We start from the raw sequence: 18,445 nt of genomic DNA, 5'->3' as shown, positions 1-18,445 counted from the left end.
AACTGGTCAGACAAACCCTTGAGTGTGCATCTACGGTCTAACTTGAGTTCTGGGTGGATGTTGAACGACAAGCAAGAGCTTGGAGACTGATAAATTGTGATGACGAATGCATTTTGTCTAAAACAGTGCCGGTTTCCATCCTCCAGCTACCCCTCGAGCGATACAGAATGCAATGCTGGCGACCATGTAAAATCCGCCTGCAAAGATGATCAAGTTTCGGTAACCATCTTCGCTGCCATCGAGCAGAGCGCCAGCAATGGGGATGCCCACCAAGGCTCCGAAACTTGCGACAAAGTATGCCATCCCGTTTGACTTTCCATAGTTCTCGATCCTGCATACCCGAGAAACACAAACTGGTGATAGGCTAATGGCTGCCCCTGACCAGAAGCCAAAGAGTACTGAGAAGGCCATGACCCGAGCATGATCCCCGTCTGCTATTAACCATAGGCCCAAGATAAAAGCCCCACAGGACAGAGCTGTGACGATCATTGTATTGAAAGCACCGAAGCGATCGGCGATGTAACCGGGAAGAACTCGCCCAGGTATAGCACCGGCGTTTAACAGGACATTGAGAAGATATGCCTCGCGTGAACTAAATCCGTATGAGAGTGCATATGAGCAGAGATATGTATAAGGGATAAAGACGGCAAATTCAACAAGGAAGATGGCTGCAACCGTGACTGAAAAGTTGACGTCTCTAAAAAGACCAAAGTCGATGTAAGCTTTGGCCTTTTTGTTGTGAGGTATACGCTTTCTCAGGAATATGTTGGCGACAATGAGGAGGCCAAGTGACAAGAAGGCAACTACTCGGATGGCCCAAGGGAAGCCGATACGTGGCGTTAGATATAGAATGATGATTGAGAAGATGATGCCTCCAATACCGCCAGCGCTGCAAGCCAGGCCAGTGGCGAAAGCGCGGCGCTTACAAAACCAATGCCCTATGGCTGACAGGCTGGGGTTGAATAGTAAGGATGAAGATATACCTCCAAGAACGCCAAAGGAGAGGAGGAAGTGGTAGAACTCTGTATGTCCATCTTAGCAAACTCATTGGGAGTGGGAAGGATATGGAGTACCGGTGGATAGGCTCATGAAGATTAGGGACGCAACAACCCCAATTGACCCGGGGAGAAGTAGTAGTTTGATATCGTAAGCATCAAAGACAGGGCCTGCGTCAGTAGTCAGTCCATGTCCTAGGTAGCAAGGCGTCTTGAGATATTACTTACCAACTTGCGCGCCACAAGCCGTTATGAAGAAGGCGTAGCAGCTAAATATCCATCCTGATTTACTCTCAGAGATGCCCTTCAGTTCATTCTCAGAGATCCAGGCCTGGAGGACAGCCAAGGTGTTGAGCAGGCCCATGGGGGGGACCATTGCGCACCAAGCTCCGACGACGACCATCCAGGCCTTGAGCCCGCCATCGGGGTAATCGATCTCATCAGACTGAATACCATTATCTGATTGTAAAAGCTTGTTAGTGGCTTGTCAGTCATGATATTGACAATGAACTTACCCTCTTGAAGTGAAATTGACTGGATCCCTGTTGGACGCACAGTTGGAGTGTCGCCTTCAGTCATGCCGGGCACACTTGAAGAGATAGTCTTCAGTTGAGCAGAATTAGCAGAAGGAAGCTTGGGCTGTTCAATTCCCTGGCGCGAAGAAACTTCGAGGTTGAGAAAAGACTTTGGAGAAGAGAAAAGCCCCTCTTTGATGTGAATGGCCGAGAGGGCGCGGGGCGATCGGCGCAGACATGACTCAACCTATCAGATGGCCTTGGCACCACTATCAGTTTATCGTAGAGTATCTGCTCGAAAGGGAAGGTCCTTTGGCCTGGCTACAAATGAAGTGAGATTGGAGGGCTTCAAACATGAAAGGCACAATGAATGATGAGGCAGGGAGTTAGTGAAGAAATACAGCACAAAATGTGCAAAAAGATGCATGGAAGTAAGGTAACATAGCTTTATTTCTGCCTCGGTCAAACAATCCTGAAAGATGCGAGATACACGAAAGAACGAGGCGTGGAAGACAGAAGCAAAAGACAAAAGAGCCAAGATGGCAGAGGGAGCAAAAAGAGTATCACTTTGCGTCATCCGGAATTCGAATCCGAGCCTCAACTTCTCTCTAATGGAAGAGTTGAATCCTAACCCCTAGACCAATGACGCTTGTTGATGTCTCGGCTGCCAAATAGTTGGGCTTATACCGATCAGCGCTGTTTAGGTCCATTCTGGGCTAGTCCCTGAATGCCCTCGCTTGTATCCAAAGACCCCTGCACCGATCTGAGGAGCTTATCTGTGCTCATTTGACATGATTGAAGTTTTTGTAGAGATATTGTCAACTTCTAACTTGATCTATACTTTCTTGTTCATGTCGTACTTGTAGTACCACCCCTCGCCCTTCATATCCTTCCTGATCTTGTAGTTGTCCTCGGCAATCCTCAAGATATCCAAATCGACTTCCACAATTTCAACCTTTTCCTCGCCAATTTCAATCTTTCCCAGAGTACCCAAGATAGGCATGTTCACACTGCTCAGTCCACCTGCGTTGCAGAAGGCAACCGCCGCAGTGTTCTCAAAAGCCCGTGATGTCAGGGCACTCTCAATGAAGATCCTTTCTGCATCCGGGTTTAGTTCCTGTCCTTCCTCTCCCGCGTCCGTCAGGAACCAGTACGACGGGATGATGATGAGGTCTGCGCCGTCGTTGACCAAAGCCCGGAAAGCTTCCGGAAAGGCCAGGTCCCAGCAGATGACCATGCCAGCCCGCACAGGTCGACCATCGGCATGCTTCAGAGGTGTATCGAAAGCCGTGTGAGGTGTGTGAGCTGAAGAAGTAAGGTGAGGTCGCTCAGGATGCCACAGGTTTTTCTTTTGATAAGTGCCGCAGATGTCTCCAGTTCCGGCGGCCAGGAAGTAGGCCATGTTGCGCAACTCCTCATCCTTGCCATTTTCTGCGAGATGCACCTCGCAAATAGTACCCGGGACAATGTTGATGTTCAGCTCCCGCGCAAGATCCTGATACTTGGCTAGGCAGCCTGCTGACTTCTTGCTGGCCGAGACAAAGCCGGCATGCTCAGGGGCCCATGATGTGAGGTGAAACTCTGGAAGAATCGCGATATCACATCCTTTAGCCGCTGCCTCGCGCAAGTGTCCTTCAGCCTTGGCAAAGTTGTCGTCGACAACGATGGGCTTATCAAATTGTCAGTGAGTCAACTCCGAGTGCAAAGTTTTGCTTCGCGCGAAGCTTGTGTCTGATTGGAAGACGAACCTTGGGGTCAAACTGAATCAGCGCGATCTTGTAAATAGGAGCCATGGCGGTCGGTAGAATGTTGCTGGTTGGAGACTGATCAAAGTGGCGAGGTTTGAGTGAGATGCGGAGAAGGATTCGGAACTCGGCTTGACGCTTGACCTAGCGTTTCTCCACCTGGAGAGAAGCTGAGATGCTCACGTGTTTGTGCTCAGCTCTTCCGTGGGTTCCGTGAGATGAGGTTTTATCAACACCAGATTTGATGCCAAATTGCATGGACCAACTCTCATCGAGTCCATCTTTGAGGTTCAAATGCGTTCAATCAAGTAGTCAATAAGTATAAAAATCAAGGCTTCTTCGTCATTCGCTAACGCTATATGCAGACCCTGTATCAATCCATCAAATATGTACAATCAGATTATCATAACATCCAAGCCTCATTGCTTAGCTCAATTATAGAATTTAAACACGGCACATGCGGCCATCCGCAGCCACACTCCAGGCATCGCTGCCAACACCCTTGAGGTTGTAGAACAGCGACTTGGGATCCCACTTCTTCTTGATGGAGGCAAGACGGCTCCAGTTGTCGCCGTAGAAAGTCTCCTGCCAGTTGAGCTGGTTAAAGTCGGCCTCGTTCATGTAAGTGCCGCTACCGGGGGTGACGGCCTCGATCTGGGGCATGAACTCGTAGGTGATGCGCTTCTGCATCGTGAGCATGTCGTCCCAGCGGAGGGGATCCCAGGTGGTGGCGAGCTGCATCGACATGATGGCCTTGCGCCAGGCGGGGTGAACAGCGTTGGAGACGCCCTTGAAGGGCTGGAAGCTGCCACCGCTGCCGACGGCGATGACACCGTTGGCGGTGAGGTTGCGGATCACCTTTTGGAAGTTGTCGTTATCGTTCTCAATGACGGAGCGGGGGATGAGACGGCCTCCGTACTGGTACTCGGAAGCACCGATGTGGCCGTTGGGGAGAGGACCCATGTAGGTGTCGTAGTGGTCGCGGTAGTTGAGGGTAGTGTAAGAGACCACAGGCGTGATGCCAACCGAGGCGAGGTAGCTAGTGAAGGGGCCGAGAACCTCATCACGGACGTAGTCTCCGGTAGAGTTGACGAGAGTGATGGGCTTGACGACGAGAACACCGCTGGTGACATAGTAGATAACGGTAGGACCGTGGTCAATCATGGCGGGCAGAAGCTCGTGGAACTTGGCGACGGCCTTGTCAAAGGTTGCCTTGTCAGAGGCAACCATCTGGAGAGTAGCACCTCCAATAGTACCAGTGTAGTGAGCTCGAACAGTAATGGAGGTGACAACAGCAAAGTTGCCAGCACCACCACCGCTCAGGGCCCAGTAGAGATCACTGTTCTCGAACGCAGAAGCCCTGACGACTCTGCCGGCCGCAGTGACAACTTCGAACTCAAGGGTCTGATCAGCACCAAGGCCGTAGCTGGTGCTGAGAGCAGAGTGGCCACCGCCAAGAGTGAAGCCAGCAAGACCGACGGTGGGACATTCGCCGGAGATGGCGGTGAGGCCGTGAGAATTGGCAAACTCGACGGCGTCCGCACCCTGGATACCGGCACCGAGCTTGATGGCAGGGCCGTTGTACAGCTTGTCGGACCACTGAACGACTTCAGCGTCCTTCATGAAGTGAGTCCAGATGGCGAGAGAGCCAGCGCCAGTAGAGCGGCCAAGGTAACTGTCATTGTTAGTTACGAGTCTAATGGAAGTATAGTGGACACTTACTCATGGCCAGTGTTGCGCACAACCAGGCGGATGTTGTGGTCATTGGCAAACCGAACAGCGGCAGCAACTTGGTTGGCGTTGGACACCTTGACGGCATACGCAGGATAGTTGCCTAGAGTGCAAGGGCGAGACTCAGCCAGGAAGGGATCACAGCTCTGGTTGGCAAAGAAGGCCTGCATCACAGACGAAGATGACTCGAAGCTGGGTTGCGTTAGTAAATCATTCAAGCCACCAAAGTTTCAAGCTTACTGAGTCTGGGGAAGCTTCCAAGCCGTCTGCAGAGCAGAGCAAGCCGCGGCGTCATAGGTGGGATCATGGCACGGCGAACCGATGGGAACAGTCTTGATGAGACCGCCGTTGACAGTCTTGTTGAACTGGCTCCATACGTTGGTGGAAGGCCAGCAGGCGTCGCCGGGGAGGCATCGACACTTGGGCGTAGAGCCAGCGCTGACAGCGCCGACGGTGGCAAGAGCCCAGGAGAGAGACTGCGTGATTCTCATCTTGGCGGTTGAAGTTGAAGATGGGTCGATGGATGAGATGGACAAGAGATGTGGCGTCCTACTGCGTATTTAATAGGATGGCATCCTAGGCCTCCCAAGAGATGCATCCCGTCTTGGGTGACCTGGGGTCCTTGCTAGCACGCACAGTAGATTCGCATGAAAATGGGAGGAAGCGGCTGAGGCGTACTAGGATTCTTCCGACCGCGAGCAATGAATGGCTTCCTTACTGATTCTGGAAGCTAGGACCAAGACGCTTGGTCTTCGGGGACCAGGGGAGCCCCAGAAATGCCCAGCGATAGCGTTGAGGAATTTCTTGGTAGCGGCGCCGGTTTGCCGGACGACTCGCGTCCGAAGGGTCTAAGACCGGAGATTAGGGATGGAACTGGAATCATCCGTCGTCGACGGGCTGACCAAGACCAATAACGTTGGGATGTTATTGACTGGGTCTTGGCGAGGGGGATCAACCCGGATAACCACGTGTGTTAGCGAGGACTTGGCAGAGTTATCTTCTGTAACCATTTGCAAAGGATCAAGCGAGGAGGAACGAGGACGAGAGAGAATTGGTGCCAAAATTCCGTGGTTGACGGAGCTAAAGCCCCTGATGACATCCACCTTTGCCACATGTTCTCCACTTGTTACAGATCAATGCATGAAAGCCAACGAGGTATAATTCGGCGAATTGACGGGTAAGAAGAGCTCTAAAGGAGTCTAGAACAGCCTTGACTCGCTGCCAAGGCTATGGTTCGTAAAGGCGAGTAATGTAATACCTACTCCTACTCCGTACGGGAATACAATATCGCCCTTCGCGATAAAAAGGTCCGATGCTAAATAAATCCACTTCAATAGCCCGCCGATCATTTCCCTTTCGAAACAACCAACTTCAGGTCCGTCTTTTTACACGGACCATCTCAACTGGTACGATCCGGTGGGAAACAGGGGGCCTTTTTGCCATTCCGTTGGCGGAAGAGGAAAGAGTCTTGTGTCCGCCCGAGGACCGAGGTGGATTTTTTTGATAAGCAGGGGATCTCCAGGAGTTGCTCCGCGTTGGGATCTGACAGGGAGGATGATCATGCCACTTTTCGTAGTGATTTTCGATGGCTTGCCCCGGTTGATGCGGCCTTGATTCTGGATCCTGATCTGCAGTCTGTTCGTGTATCTTGATCTCAACGACAGTGATGGACGAATACGTCTCTGAAGCTGATTTGAAGCCGATTGAGCCCTCACAATAATCATTGCATTGAAGCGTGTGCAGCTACTCGTGTCCCTCATTTCTGCTCCTGAAAAAACTCTTTTACCCCTGATTCATGCTTCATGCAACCTCTCCAATGAGCAAAAAGGTCCCACCCGCCCTCCGGCCCGGATCTACAAATATGTACAAGTCAACTCTCGGAGCTTCTACCGCTCTCGTCAAGCTCCTTAACTGGTCCAACGCCACACGTGAGAGCCACACCGGAAATAGGGACTGTCGGATCTGGAAATAGGGATCTTCTGGGGAAGAAACCATACGGCGTACTGAATCGGGCAACTCTGGTGTCGGGTAAGTCTGTGCGTTGAGTCATGGTGTGTGACTATTTGCAGTCCGTTCACATGTTTTGAATCACTGATGCGGCGATCTTGGATCCACGGGGTTTAGAAAGGTTTTTTTTAAGGGACTGGCTGTTTTAGCTTGTGAAAGTTTAATAAAAATGACAGCAGCCCCTCCTGGTTGCCCACTTGTCTTTTTGTTCTTCTTGGTGATGCTTCATGATGCTTTTTGGAGTAAGCCTATTTGCCTGCCTTTTGGCGCTGCCAGCTGGTCTGGCTGCGTCTTCTACCTCGGCTGCTCTCGCAGGCTGGCCTGAGTGCTCGGTGAGATTTTCTCTGTTCTTGTGTACCCTTGGCTGGTTGTGCTAATGGATTTACCTAGATCAAATGCCTCGCAACTGCCATCGGAAACTCGACATGCTCTGCCGCAGACCAGGCTTGCATGTGCACTAATGAGCAACTTCAGTTGGAAATGAACGTATGCGTCAAGCAGAAATGCACCGTCAAAGAGTCTTTGGGTATGTCTCAACTCCGAGCAAACTTGGTAGCACCATGCTCACTGTCATGAAGTCACGGCCAACTTGACAATGACCAGTTGTGGCGCTCCTATTCGAGACAAGTCAAACGAATACCTCATCTTGTCCAACACTTTTGCCGTTATTACTGGCCTTTTCATCGTTCAGCGGTTTGCCTCAAAGATCTACTGGAAGCTTCCTCTCGGCCTCGACGACTGGTTCATGCTTATCACCTTTCTCTCTGGTATTCCGAGCTCGGTCATCACTGTCCACGGCACGGTAGCAAACGGCTTAGGCCGTGATATTTGGACCCTTACCCCAACTGAAATCACCAATTTCGGCTACTTCTTCCACGTCATGGCTATCCTCTACTTCGCCCAGGTCACCCTTCTAAAGCTGTCCCTCCTGTTCTTCTACCTTCGCATCTTTCCAACTGTTGGTGTTCGAAGGACTCTCTGGGCCACCGTCGTATTCAACAGCCTTTTTGGAGTGGCTTTTGTGTTTACCGCTGTGTTTCAGTGTCAGCCCATCAGCTATTTCTGGGAGAAGTGGGATGGTGAACACGAAGGACACTGCGCTGATCTCAACGCCATCACTTGGTCCAACGCTGCCATCAGTATTGCTCTTGATTTTTGGATGCTGGCGGTTCCGTTATCTCAGCTCAAGGCGCTCAATCTGGATTGGAAGAAGAAGATTGGTGTTGGAATGATGTTTTGCGTGGGCACATTGTAAGTCTTGTCTTTCTTTAGTGATTATGAGCCTGTTGCTGACTCTTGTTCAGCGTCACTGTTGTCAGCATTCTGCGACTCAGAGCGGTTGTTAAGTTCAAAGCCGAGACCGAGAACGCGACTTGGGAGTTTCTGGAAGTTTCTAAATGGTCAACGATCGAGATCAACGTCGGCATGATTTGTGCCTGCATGCCGGCCCTACGGATCCTACTGGTCCGACTCTTCCCCAAGATCCTTGGTACTTCTCGACGATACTATCCCAACTACGCGAGCAATACTGGAAGAAACACAAACAAGAACAGGTCCAGACAGCTGGGCACCAATGCTACTACAGAGGTGGATACGACTAGTCGGCCGGCTGAGTCAAGGGGGATTACGTATCAACGTACCTATGACGTGCAGTATGGCGATAGTGATGAGACGCACTTGGTTCATATGAAGGATTTGGATGCGAAGAGCGCTAGATCTGGTATTTCTGGGGTTTCGGTATAGGCCATGGACCCTGATTGTATTTATGCTTAATGAATCATGATTTTGGATACGTCCTTGGTTGTACCCAGAAAGACCTACCTGGAGTCCCCTATCGACACCATTGAACGAGACAACATCTTTGCCCATCACGTTCCGGGAAGCTTGGTGCTTAACGACTCGGGTGATCTGGCTCTTCACAACATTAAGAGGGGTATCCCTAATATATAGGGAAGCGAAAATAATCTAACCGCGGTTAGCTAAGGAACTTAGGGGATAATAGTATAAAGATATGGGCAGCGAGGCTAGGAGGTCTAAGTTAAAGTACAGACAGATATACCAAGCAAAGCCCCATGGGTCCATCTACTAGCCTTAGCCACGCCATTGTTGCTTTCGAGTGGTGTTGGTTAAGGCCTGAGCGCAGCATCGCTATCTAATCCTCCAGAGGAATCAACCATCCATTAGCCGCATCATGTTCCTCTGGCTCTGTGGTACCACGCAGTGTCTTGTATCTCTTCATCTGTTGCGACTGTTCTGTTTCCTCGTCTTTTAGAATTCTTACAATTCGCTCTCCAATATCTTGGCCCTCGAAGTAAGCGCCATGTAGATATCCAAAAAACTCTGCTGAATTCGCCTCTCCAGCAAACCACAACCGACCAATGTTTGCCCGGAGATTCTGATGCTTCTCAAGAGTCATCCCCACGGGCCAGTTGCTGTATGACCCGTATGACCACCTGATGCTTCTTATTAGTTGAATTTATATAAAACAAATGCAGGTTACGTACTTTTCCATGGTCCAGCGGGGGTACATGAAGTCTATGGGTTCAGGGATATCTTTATCCGGAAACATGAGACGCAGCACCTTCATGATCTCTTCCTTAGTCTTTTCATCAGACTGACGCTCAACCTCATAAGCCTCCTGTCCCGTCACAGTACCAATGAGGATGTTTGATCCTGGGAAAAAATGGGGCATGCTCAAGGATTGAAATAAGGGGTAGTATCCGTGTTGCTCTGGGTCCGCATAGAGAAAGTAGTGTGTATCTTCTGGCCAAAAGGTCTCATTGAACTGCATGAAGATCTTGGTGTATGCTCCCATTTGGAATTGCTCGATTGCTTGTCTCTTCCAAAAAGGAAGAGCGGGCTTGAAGTCGACGGCATTATTTTGTAAGACGCCGATAGAAAAAGTGCAGATAGCGTATTCTGCCTCAACGCAGCCATCTTCTGTGTCGACTTACTCCGACATCACATGGGAAATCATCGAAGAAGCCTTCGAGCATTCTAGCAGCTACTCTCAAGGCATTGATTCCAAGCAGAGTCTTTCTGACTTCTTTCTACAGAAGCTAGAGGAGAAAGTACCCAATACTAAGGCTAACTATGCGAATGAGAGGAAACGACGTATCATCAAGCAAATGTCTAAGACGTGGGGTACGTATATCGGCAGTTCTGCTGATAGACAAAGTTTGAAGTTCCTCTGGCTTGAAGAGTGCCTTGAAGAAGGTGTGTGGAGAAAAACAGTTGTTAAGAATGAATCACTAGTTGACTCCCACTAGAGGATCTACTCTGCGCTGGCGCTTTTAAGAAGGTTCTAGACGAGGTCGCAAAACCCGCTCTTGAGGGTGCTGAGATCAAGTTCCAAACCAAGGTGGACAGAATATTATACCGAATGAACCCCGACGAAAAGGTGAAGGTCCAAACACAGAGTGGTCAAGCCTTAGAGTTTGACGAGGTTATCATAACGGCACCTCTCGGTTGGCTCAAACGGAATCTGAATGCCTTTGAGCCTGCGTTGCCAGCTCGAATGACCAAGGCAATCGACGCTATTGGTTACGGATGCCTTGAGAAGGTCTACATTAACTTTCCCAATGCCTTCTGGCTTGGAACAGAGAGTAATGGCCGAAAGGCGGATGGCTTTGTGCAATGGCTCTCACCGAACTATGTTCCTAATTCGAATCCAAAGAGGTGGCATCAAGAGGCTATAGAACTAGCAAGCCTTGACCCGGAGGTATCCCATCCCACGCTTCTCTTCTATACCTACGGTGAGCAATCACAGTATATCACCGGCGAGTTATCTAAGATCTCGGATCCGCAAAAGAAAAACGAGTTTCTCCTTAACTTCTTTAAACCTTACTATTCACGACTACCCCATTATTCAGATAGCAATCCGGACTGCAGGCCATCCGGATTCATGGCAACAGACTGGCTTCATGACGAACTTTCCGGTTTTGGAAGCTACAGTAATTTCCAGGTTGGCTTAGAGGAGGGTATCGCTGATATCCAGACGATGCGAGAGGGCCTGCCGGACCATGGGTCGTGGCTGGCAGGCGAACATACCGCGCCGGTGGCGGGTCTAGGAACGATGCAAGGAGCATATTGGAGCGGTGAATCGGTCGGAAAGAGAATAGCGGAGGCTTATGGCCAAGTAAGGGATTGACATTTGAAGATGTCTTCGAGGACTAGTTAGGAGTTGCGTGGCTCGTATCACCTACTAACAGCGCAATTCATGGGTCAAATAACGCCCCCTAAGATCCCCTTAGAAATACATCATGCATCTTTTGGCACAATATTGAAACCCCACTATCCTTCCTGGAATCAAGTCACGAGCCTCATGGTTCTCGTGGCTCTAGCGCCTGGGGAGTGATAACCAGGGTCCAACAGGAGTCTTTCCAGGCCTTCTACCGCCTGTAGCTCACCTGGATTTGGCAGTAGATGCCCAACTTGCTTGCTTCACCTCGCTCTATTCCCCCCACTTGTCCACGCGTTAGTTATGGGGGGCCTGACGTTATCGACTAACGCAGGGGAGCCTTAACCTCGGCCCAGGCTGAGTAAGCGGTCTGTGGTCCTCCGTAGGGGTGTTGGGATTAGAACCCAGTCGTGGCCACACTTGTCTTTGTTTTCAACCGTCATTAGTTTCACTTAAAGCAACCAAGTGAGGTGACGAATTAAAGCTCCGCTGATTCCATTGTTCAATCGCTGCTACAAATACATGTCAGCATGGCTCAGGTCCAAGGCCACTGCGACGCGCGGTTTTCCAAGCTCCGCGACCTAATGCAAGAATTCATCGGGTCCGGACAAGACATCGGGGCCAGCCTGTGCGTCAACATCAACGGCGAGGATAACGTGGTGGACCTGTGGGGGGGCTATGCCGATGTATCAACCAAGAAACCATGGGAACAGGATACGCTGGTGAACGTCTTCTCGACCACGAAGCTGGTCACCAACCTGGCGGCTCTGATGCTGATCTCGCGTGGGGTGCTCCGCCCCGAGGACAAGGTGGCCCAGCACTGGCCCGAGTTTGCGGCGAATGGCAAGTCCGAGGTCACAGTTGGCCAAGTGCTGAGTCACACGGCGGGTCTCAGCGCGTGGCAGGACGATATGACGCTCGAGGACGTGTGCGACGTCGAGGCGGCAACCCAGAAGCTCGCGCGCCAAGCACCGCTGTGGGCTCCCGGTACCGCAATGGGATATCATGGTGTGACGCAGGGGTTCCTCGTCGGGGAGCTGGTGCGAAGGAAGACGGGTATGTCCATCGAAGAGTTCGTAACCGAGGAGATTTGCCGGCCGCTGGGCGAGGGGACTGACTTTCAGCTCGGGTGTCGCAAGGAGGACTGGGACCGGGTGGCCCCCGTCGTGCCTCCGCCGGGACCTTCGATCCAGGAGTTGCTTAGCCAGCAGGCGGGATACGAGCCGGGCTCGATCGTCACACGCACGTTCTGTAACCCGCTGCTCAGGGCCGAGGACGCCAACACCGAGCTCTGGCGGTCCAGCGCGTTGGGCTCAGTTAACGGCCATACAAACGCCAGGGCATTGGTTAAGATCCTCTCTTGCTTCTCGCTCGGCGGCATATGCGCGCAAGGTGGCCATCGTCTGCTATCGGCCGAAACGGTGAAGCTAGCACTTACAGCGCATGCCACTGGGATGGATTTGGCGACGGGGCGGAACGGGAGGCGTGGACTGGGGATATACCTCACTGGACCTGGGTCGGGGATCGTCGAGGGCAAGTTACCGGAGGGCAGTATTGGATGGGGTAGCGGGTATGGTGGTTCGATGGTGGTTATGGATAGCGATAGGAAGCTCACGATCGCGTATGCCATGAATAGGATGCTGAATGGAGATCATCCTTCCGCGGCAGCGTTTATTAAGGCGGTTTATAAGATACTTAAAGTTACCCTAGCTGCTTAGGATCTTAACAAATAGAACTTGGTTTAAAACCTGAGTACTAGGCTCAACAGTAAATATGCTTGTTAACCTGTCAGGACCTCCCTTGTTAAGAATTGTAAATAAAAATATACGTTAATTTATTTACCGTTCTAACAGCTCTAATGTTTCCTAGCTATAGATAGTATAAGAAATGCCTTATAGCAATATAAAACCTAAGATATAATACCTACTTATCTACTTTCTTTTATTATTATACAGTCAAGGATGTGTGTTGAGGGGCAACTATGGCGGCCCCATTGTAGTGTGCAGACTTGTCAATACCGATACCCAACACTCAGTATCACTCAATTCTCAGTCCAAGAATTTCGAGTATAACCAATCCGGGTGGTTAAAACCCCCATAGTCATACCAGAAAAGCATGCAGCAGGCCAACAGAGGCGGGGTGTGATGGGAGAGCCCAGGATAAGAGTCAGGAGTGGTCATAGACTACTCGTTCAGAGAATCAAACATAAAGTAACTTGAACTAAATCAGAGCCTAGGCTGATAGAGGCTTTAAAGGTGGCTACTCTGCCACCTGAATGCCGCGTCAAGACGCCAAGATCTTTGTACCGTTCTCTGCCCAGAGGATCAAGTCATTGTTGTAGCCCATTGCCATCATCAAAACGGCTGGTGTTGCAGATCTAGAAGCTGTAGCGGCGGGCTGTCCCATTGACTCTTGCATCACACGGCAGATAAAGACCCAAGAACTCGTGGGGAGACGCGATAATAATGTAATCCTGCATAACTTGCATATCTCTAACATAAAGGTTGTACATTGATCGACCCCTAGACCTCCCAAAGCAATCTATTTTACTCTCAGTATTCCTTTCTTTAGATGCGTGAAGGTCGGCAGCAGGACTCGGGCCCAACGGTGTGTAGCGTAGATTGGTTGGCGCTCTGGTTGGATCGAGGGACGTCGTTGGATGGGTTGACCTCGAAGAAGCTGGTGGGCTTTAGTGACACGGCAAACTTTTCGACGGGCATGACTGGAAAGTCTAGCATTACAATTAGTAAGAAATCAGATATTTAGAACGGTAGACACATACCTTCAGGTCGAGTGACGTGAGTAACTCCAAAAGCGTGCCAAAGAACAACATCCTCATTCTTTACATTCTCATCACGCTTCGCCCAAATAGCCAAGCCTGTATCCTCTCGGCTTTGGTTCGTAAACTCTCCCGACGCCCATAGCTCGTCGTCGTTGTACTTTGTCACCCAGATGGGCTTGGAAGTGAAGATTCCGCGGCGGTAGTTGAACGTGTGAGGTGCCATCATGAGCATCTGGCTAGGAACAGCGTGCAACTTGTATCCGTGGGGCTTTCCGGAGATGGCGTTTGTGCGGGACTCGTTGATTATTTTGAATGTGCGGTTCTTGGTGAGGTCGAGGTCGTAGCCGCCTGGCTTCTCGATTGGTGTGGTGTTTACTCTGAAGGCGCAGCCGAAGGGGTCGAGATCGGGTTCGTTGATCACGGGGTGGCATTCATCGTATGTGATTGTGTTGTTTCGGTCACCGTCTAGGCAGGGGTCAACTCTCACGCAGAAAATGTGTTGGTGGTTGACGGCTAGGACACCTGGTGCGACGATTGTGCCCCAGGGGACTTGAAGGCCTTGACGGATGGGCATGGTCGAAACGATGCCGGTGGCTCGGACCTCGATGTGGATGTTGGCAGCTTGGTCAAGGACAAAGGCCAGGATGTACTCGTAGTTGGCAACAGTTGCCGTGCACTGGATGACGAGCTGTCTGTTTCGCACGACAGAAGACTTGTGGTTGCGGAAGTTGGTGTGCTTCCAGCCGATACCGTCATCAATCTCGTGCATGCAGACAACGTTGGGCATGACCGCGGGCTTGCCATCTGCAGTCACTCGAACACCGCTGAAGTAGGCAATGTGACCGAGACAATCGCAGCCAAGGCTCAGACTGTTGGAAGTAAGACCAAAGCCAGAGTCTCCGAGATCAAAGGCCTGCTTTCGGTGATATGGTGATCGAGGGTCGCCGTAGGGAACTGTCATCTCGCTCATGGATACTCTGTAGAATAGAGGACGCCCGTCGTACTGCACATCGTGAAGAACGGGGCCCTCTCGAAGAGTCCAACCAAGCTGGAAAGACCACTTCTGCCACTCAACGCGACGACCAAAAATTTTGAACGAAGGTCCTTCGGGCTGAACGACTTGTAGAGGCTTGAGGTCCTTTCGGAAGGCATCCTCTCCCATGATGTTTGCGCTGTACTCGACCGGCTGGGCAGGCTCCCAGGGCTGAGTCTCGGGATCCAGCTCGTCGCCAGTGCCCATGGGAAGTCTTTCGATCTCGACGAGCTCGAGGGTGTGGGCGTCGAAGATGGGGGCGAGAGGGAGGGGGAGGGAGTAGTGGTTGGCTTCGGGGTCTTCGTCGAGGGCGATGTACATGTAGCATTGGAAGAGTCGTCGTCGCTCGTTGGCGTCGTCTGTGCCAAAGGCCCAAGGGTCGTTGAGAAGGCGGGCACTAGGAATGTCAATGACTGTCGGGAGGTTGAATTGGGGGCACCTTACTTGGGAGGAAGCTTGAGCTTGGCAACTTCGGCCAAGACCTCGGGGTGGCTGTTGCAGGCTCTAGTGATGAGCTCATACTCATGCCAGTCAACAGGTCCTTGCGAGTTGGGGGCATCGTAGAGCTTCTCAACTCTCTTGGTTGCCAGGTTAACAACGGCGATCAAGAGAGCCTGGCTGGTCTTGAGGTGGTAGTACACCCTTGCCCTTCGATCAGGAGCCGGGCCATTGTGGTGAAGGTGACGAAGAGTGGTGTCCTTAGGAGGCTCAGCGAGATCAATAAGCTTGAATCTGATCTCGTTGTCTGCGCATCCGATCTGCTTGTGGACAATCTGAGAGGCCGTCTGCACCTCGTCGACGGTCAGGGGGTCGAGAGGGTGAGGAGCAGACTTGGAGGCGTGGGATGACATTTTGACAAAGTTCTTGTAGCTCTTGAAGATGGTAAGCCAAGTGCTTGAGGACTTTCTTGGGATGATCTGCTTGTCGAATCTGTCGCGTCTTGCATCTTGTCTTATACTCGGCTTGTGGTTGGTGAAGCTGCGGAGTTTGGAGTGTGGAGCAATCTGTCATGGACAAGCTAACGGTAGTGTATTCGCCTCCGCATGGTCCAGAATACCGCATTAGGAAATAATGCCAGCGTCAGGTGCAGACTGTGGGGGAGACGCGTTTGCTCTGCTTCCTTTATCTGGGGGCCATGCAAACCGTTGCCCGCATCTGGGGATGGAGTGCACAGCTTGTTGCACCCCTTGCTAGTTTCGGTAGGACCAGCAGCTGGTCCGAGGCAGATCTGCAGGAAGCTATCATGGGACATGATAAGCTATGGAGGGGACGCGTGAGATGGAGCACTTATATCCAGGGTATTCCTCGTGCTGTTATCGACATTGTTTGTTCTGGATTTCACTCTTTTAAACAAACACGATAAGCAACTGCACAGCATGCCTGACTTCAAAGGACTCGACTTGACTGGCAAGACTGCCATAGTCACCGGCGCTTCTAGGTAATATCTTCACTCTTATAGACACAGCAGCTGCTTACACGAAACGCCACAGGGGAATTGGTGCTGCCATTGCTGTCCAATTAGGCCAGCGTGGCGCCAATGTTGTTGTCAACTACACCAGTGACAAGAGCAAGCAACGCGCCCTCGATGTGGCCAAGAAGATTGAGGCCAGCGGCTCCAAGGCGACATTATGCCAGGCTAGCGTGTCTGATATGAAGGATATTCCCAAGATCGTGGAGAGCGCGTTGCAGCTTAGCCAGACTGGAAAGATTGAGATTTTGATCCACAAGTGAGTCCTGGTCGCCTGTTCCCTGCGTAACCATGCTGACGGCCGAGCAGTGCCGCCTTGGGGGTGGACGCCAACCTCGATGAAGTCACAGAAGAGCTCTTCCAGACTCACTTCGACACCAACGTCAAAGGCCCCATCTTCCTCACCCAAGCCGTAATCCCACACATCGCCCACGGCGGCCGTATCGTCTTTGTCTCTTCAGCTGCCGCCCGTCTCGGCGTAGCCGGGCAAACAGTATACGGCGCCACAAAAGCCGCCGACGAGTCATTAGCCCGAGTCTGGGCCAAGGAGCTCGGCCAGTCACATGGAATCACTGTCAACTGTGTAAACCCTGGACCTGTAGCTACGGATCAGTGGCAGGAGAGCGATGAACAATTTAGAGAGGATATGCAGCCGCTTATTGAGTCTACACCGGCTGCTGCGCGGATTGCAGAGGTTGATGATATTGCGCCTTTGGTTGCGTTTCTTTGTACGAATGATGCGAGATGGACTACTGGATCTGTTCTTTGTGCGAATGGTGGGCTCTATAACTGACGTTTTTGCTTGTAAACAGCTATTGAGAGCAATTGTGATGGTCAGTATCTGTGTGACCCCTTGGCGTTGATAGAGCTGGTCATTTTGATACTTGTTGCCCATGATTCGTACAAGTTGGCATTGGGCAGCTGAACGATACAGGGCATTGAGCAATGGCAGACACTAGTTAGCTGAAGCTCGGACATCTGGTGACGTGAACCGCTTCCTGAACTTCATGACCACAATACAGGCAATATTGTGGCAACCGGAACGGTTGACTCTGAGGCAACAAAGATCCTTGAACATTGGCAGTTGAAGCTGGACTAATCGAATGCCGAAAGGCTTACTCTGAAAATGTTCTCCCTTAAGATGCAGCAATAGAAAGTGATGTCAAGTATAGAGTATTGTATTCGCAAACGGCCGTATCGTTCTTTATCACGTCTATTCGTCTATTTCTCGTCCATGCTCACTCCTCAGGCATGGGCAACTCCGGAACCTTCTTAACCACCCTCGCAGGACTTCCAAGAGCCACACTCCAAGCTGGAACATCTCTCGTAACAACGGATCCCGCGCCTATCGTACATCCGTCGCCGATAGTAACACCAGGAAGAATTATAACGCCGCCTCCAATCCAACAGTCGTTGCCGATGTTTATGGCCTTGGCGTACTCGATGTTATCCCTTCGGCTCGCAACTTCGATCTCGTGCGTCGCAGTCGAAATCATGACGTTAGGGCCAACCATCACGCGATCACCAATCGTCACGATGGCAGAATCTAGGATCGTGAGGCCGAAGTTGGCATAGAATCTCTTGCCTACCGAGACGTTTGGGCCGTAGTCGACACGGAAGGGGGGCTCGATAAAGACTTCGTCGTCGGCGACATGGCCGAGTCGCCCGCGCAGCATCTCGGCTCGCTTCTTGGCCACGGCTTCATGCGTGTATTCGTCGTCGCTCGTGGGGAACCAATTGTTGTATTCGTGCATGAACTTGCGGCCGTCGAGACGTCCCTTGACGAGCTCGGGGACGAAGGAGTCGTAGCTGTTTTGATGTGAGTATGACTGCTCCTTGAGAAGAGGGGTCGAGGAGGGGTTGACTGACAGCATGCCCGAGATCATCCTCTCGTATTGCTCGCAGTGTGGCACATTGGCCAACTTGGAGGACTTCTCAAGCTCTATCGGACACTTTTCGGTGGCAGCCATTGTTTCTTCGGTATGATAA

The 18,445-nt window shown here is 51.3% G+C and overlaps 9 protein-coding genes and 1 pseudogene across 10 annotated transcripts, besides 1 other annotated feature; 4 read left to right on the top strand and 6 right to left on the bottom strand.

The window, feature by feature from the left end:
* Positions 1–117: 117 nt before the first annotated feature.
* On the bottom strand, positions 118–1,646 carry NCS57_00522400 (MFS domain-containing protein; the record flags this gene model as incomplete). Its single annotated transcript, XM_053055155.1, has 4 exons — positions 1,511–1,646; positions 1,224–1,454; positions 1,074–1,166; positions 118–1,022 (listed from the first exon to the last, which is right to left on the bottom strand). Exons 1-4 carry the CDS (start codon positions 1,572–1,574, stop codon positions 118–120), a joined length of 1,293 nt encoding a protein of 430 aa, XP_052914110.1. The 5' UTR covers positions 1,575–1,646.
* A 699-nt stretch (positions 1,647–2,345) lies between these two features.
* NCS57_00522300 (CN hydrolase domain-containing protein) lies at positions 2,346–3,303 on the bottom strand (the record flags this gene model as incomplete). Its single annotated transcript, XM_053055154.1, has 2 exons — positions 2,346–3,179; positions 3,259–3,303. The coding sequence occupies 2 exons, from the start codon at positions 3,301–3,303 to the stop codon at positions 2,346–2,348; spliced, it is 879 nt and encodes a 292-aa protein (XP_052914109.1).
* Positions 3,304–3,699: 396 nt separating this feature from the next.
* Positions 3,700–5,477, bottom strand: NCS57_00522200 (FAD-binding PCMH-type domain-containing protein; the record flags this gene model as incomplete). Its single annotated transcript, XM_053055153.1, has 3 exons — positions 3,700–4,930; positions 4,978–5,178; positions 5,227–5,477. 3 exons carry the CDS (start codon positions 5,475–5,477, stop codon positions 3,700–3,702), a joined length of 1,683 nt encoding a protein of 560 aa, XP_052914108.1.
* Positions 5,478–7,223: 1,746 nt separating this feature from the next.
* NCS57_00522100 (CFEM domain-containing protein) lies at positions 7,224–8,736 on the top strand (the record flags this gene model as incomplete). The annotated part of the gene is made up of 4 exons (XM_053055152.1): positions 7,224–7,325; positions 7,384–7,519; positions 7,572–8,244; positions 8,298–8,736. 4 exons carry the CDS (start codon positions 7,224–7,226, stop codon positions 8,734–8,736), a joined length of 1,350 nt encoding a protein of 449 aa, XP_052914107.1.
* A 409-nt stretch (positions 8,737–9,145) lies between these two features.
* Positions 9,146–9,808, bottom strand: NCS57_00522000 (Amine oxidase; the record flags this gene model as incomplete). The annotated part of the gene is made up of 2 exons (XM_053055151.1): positions 9,146–9,446; positions 9,498–9,808. 2 exons carry the CDS (start codon positions 9,806–9,808, stop codon positions 9,146–9,148), a joined length of 612 nt encoding a protein of 203 aa, XP_052914106.1.
* Positions 9,809–9,926: 118 nt separating this feature from the next.
* NCS57_00521900 lies at positions 9,927–11,143 on the top strand (annotated as a pseudogene). Its single transcript has 2 exons — positions 9,927–10,209; positions 10,263–11,143.
* Positions 9,927–11,143: a sequence feature.
* A 560-nt stretch (positions 11,144–11,703) lies between these two features.
* NCS57_00521800 (Mest1) lies at positions 11,704–12,891 on the top strand (the record flags this gene model as incomplete). The annotated part of the gene is made up of 1 exon (XM_053055150.1): positions 11,704–12,891. The coding sequence occupies one exon, from the start codon at positions 11,704–11,706 to the stop codon at positions 12,889–12,891; it is 1,188 nt and encodes a 395-aa protein (XP_052914105.1).
* Positions 12,892–13,740: 849 nt separating this feature from the next.
* Positions 13,741–15,839, bottom strand: NCS57_00521700 (Amine oxidase; the record flags this gene model as incomplete). Its single annotated transcript, XM_053055149.1, has 3 exons — positions 13,741–13,904; positions 13,956–15,385; positions 15,433–15,839. 3 exons carry the CDS (start codon positions 15,837–15,839, stop codon positions 13,741–13,743), a joined length of 2,001 nt encoding a protein of 666 aa, XP_052914104.1.
* A 525-nt stretch (positions 15,840–16,364) lies between these two features.
* Positions 16,365–17,249, top strand: NCS57_00521600 (uncharacterized protein; the record flags this gene model as incomplete). The annotated part of the gene is made up of 3 exons (XM_053055148.1): positions 16,365–16,426; positions 16,479–16,715; positions 16,766–17,249. 3 exons carry the CDS (start codon positions 16,365–16,367, stop codon positions 17,247–17,249), a joined length of 783 nt encoding a protein of 260 aa, XP_052914103.1.
* A 445-nt stretch (positions 17,250–17,694) lies between these two features.
* Positions 17,695–18,426, bottom strand: NCS57_00521500 (Mac domain-containing protein; the record flags this gene model as incomplete). Its single annotated transcript, XM_053055147.1, has 1 exon — positions 17,695–18,426. The coding sequence occupies one exon, from the start codon at positions 18,424–18,426 to the stop codon at positions 17,695–17,697; it is 732 nt and encodes a 243-aa protein (XP_052914102.1).
* Positions 18,427–18,445: the final 19 nt, after the last annotated feature.

Source organism: Fusarium keratoplasticum, chromosome 4 (assembly GCF_025433545.1).
Source record: "Fusarium keratoplasticum isolate Fu6.1 chromosome 4, whole genome shotgun sequence".
In the NCBI taxonomy this organism is placed as follows: Eukaryota; Fungi; Ascomycota; class Sordariomycetes; order Hypocreales; family Nectriaceae; genus Fusarium; species Fusarium keratoplasticum.
Note: the sequence above shows the minus strand (reverse complement) of the source record. Positions and strands in the feature narration are given on the sequence as shown.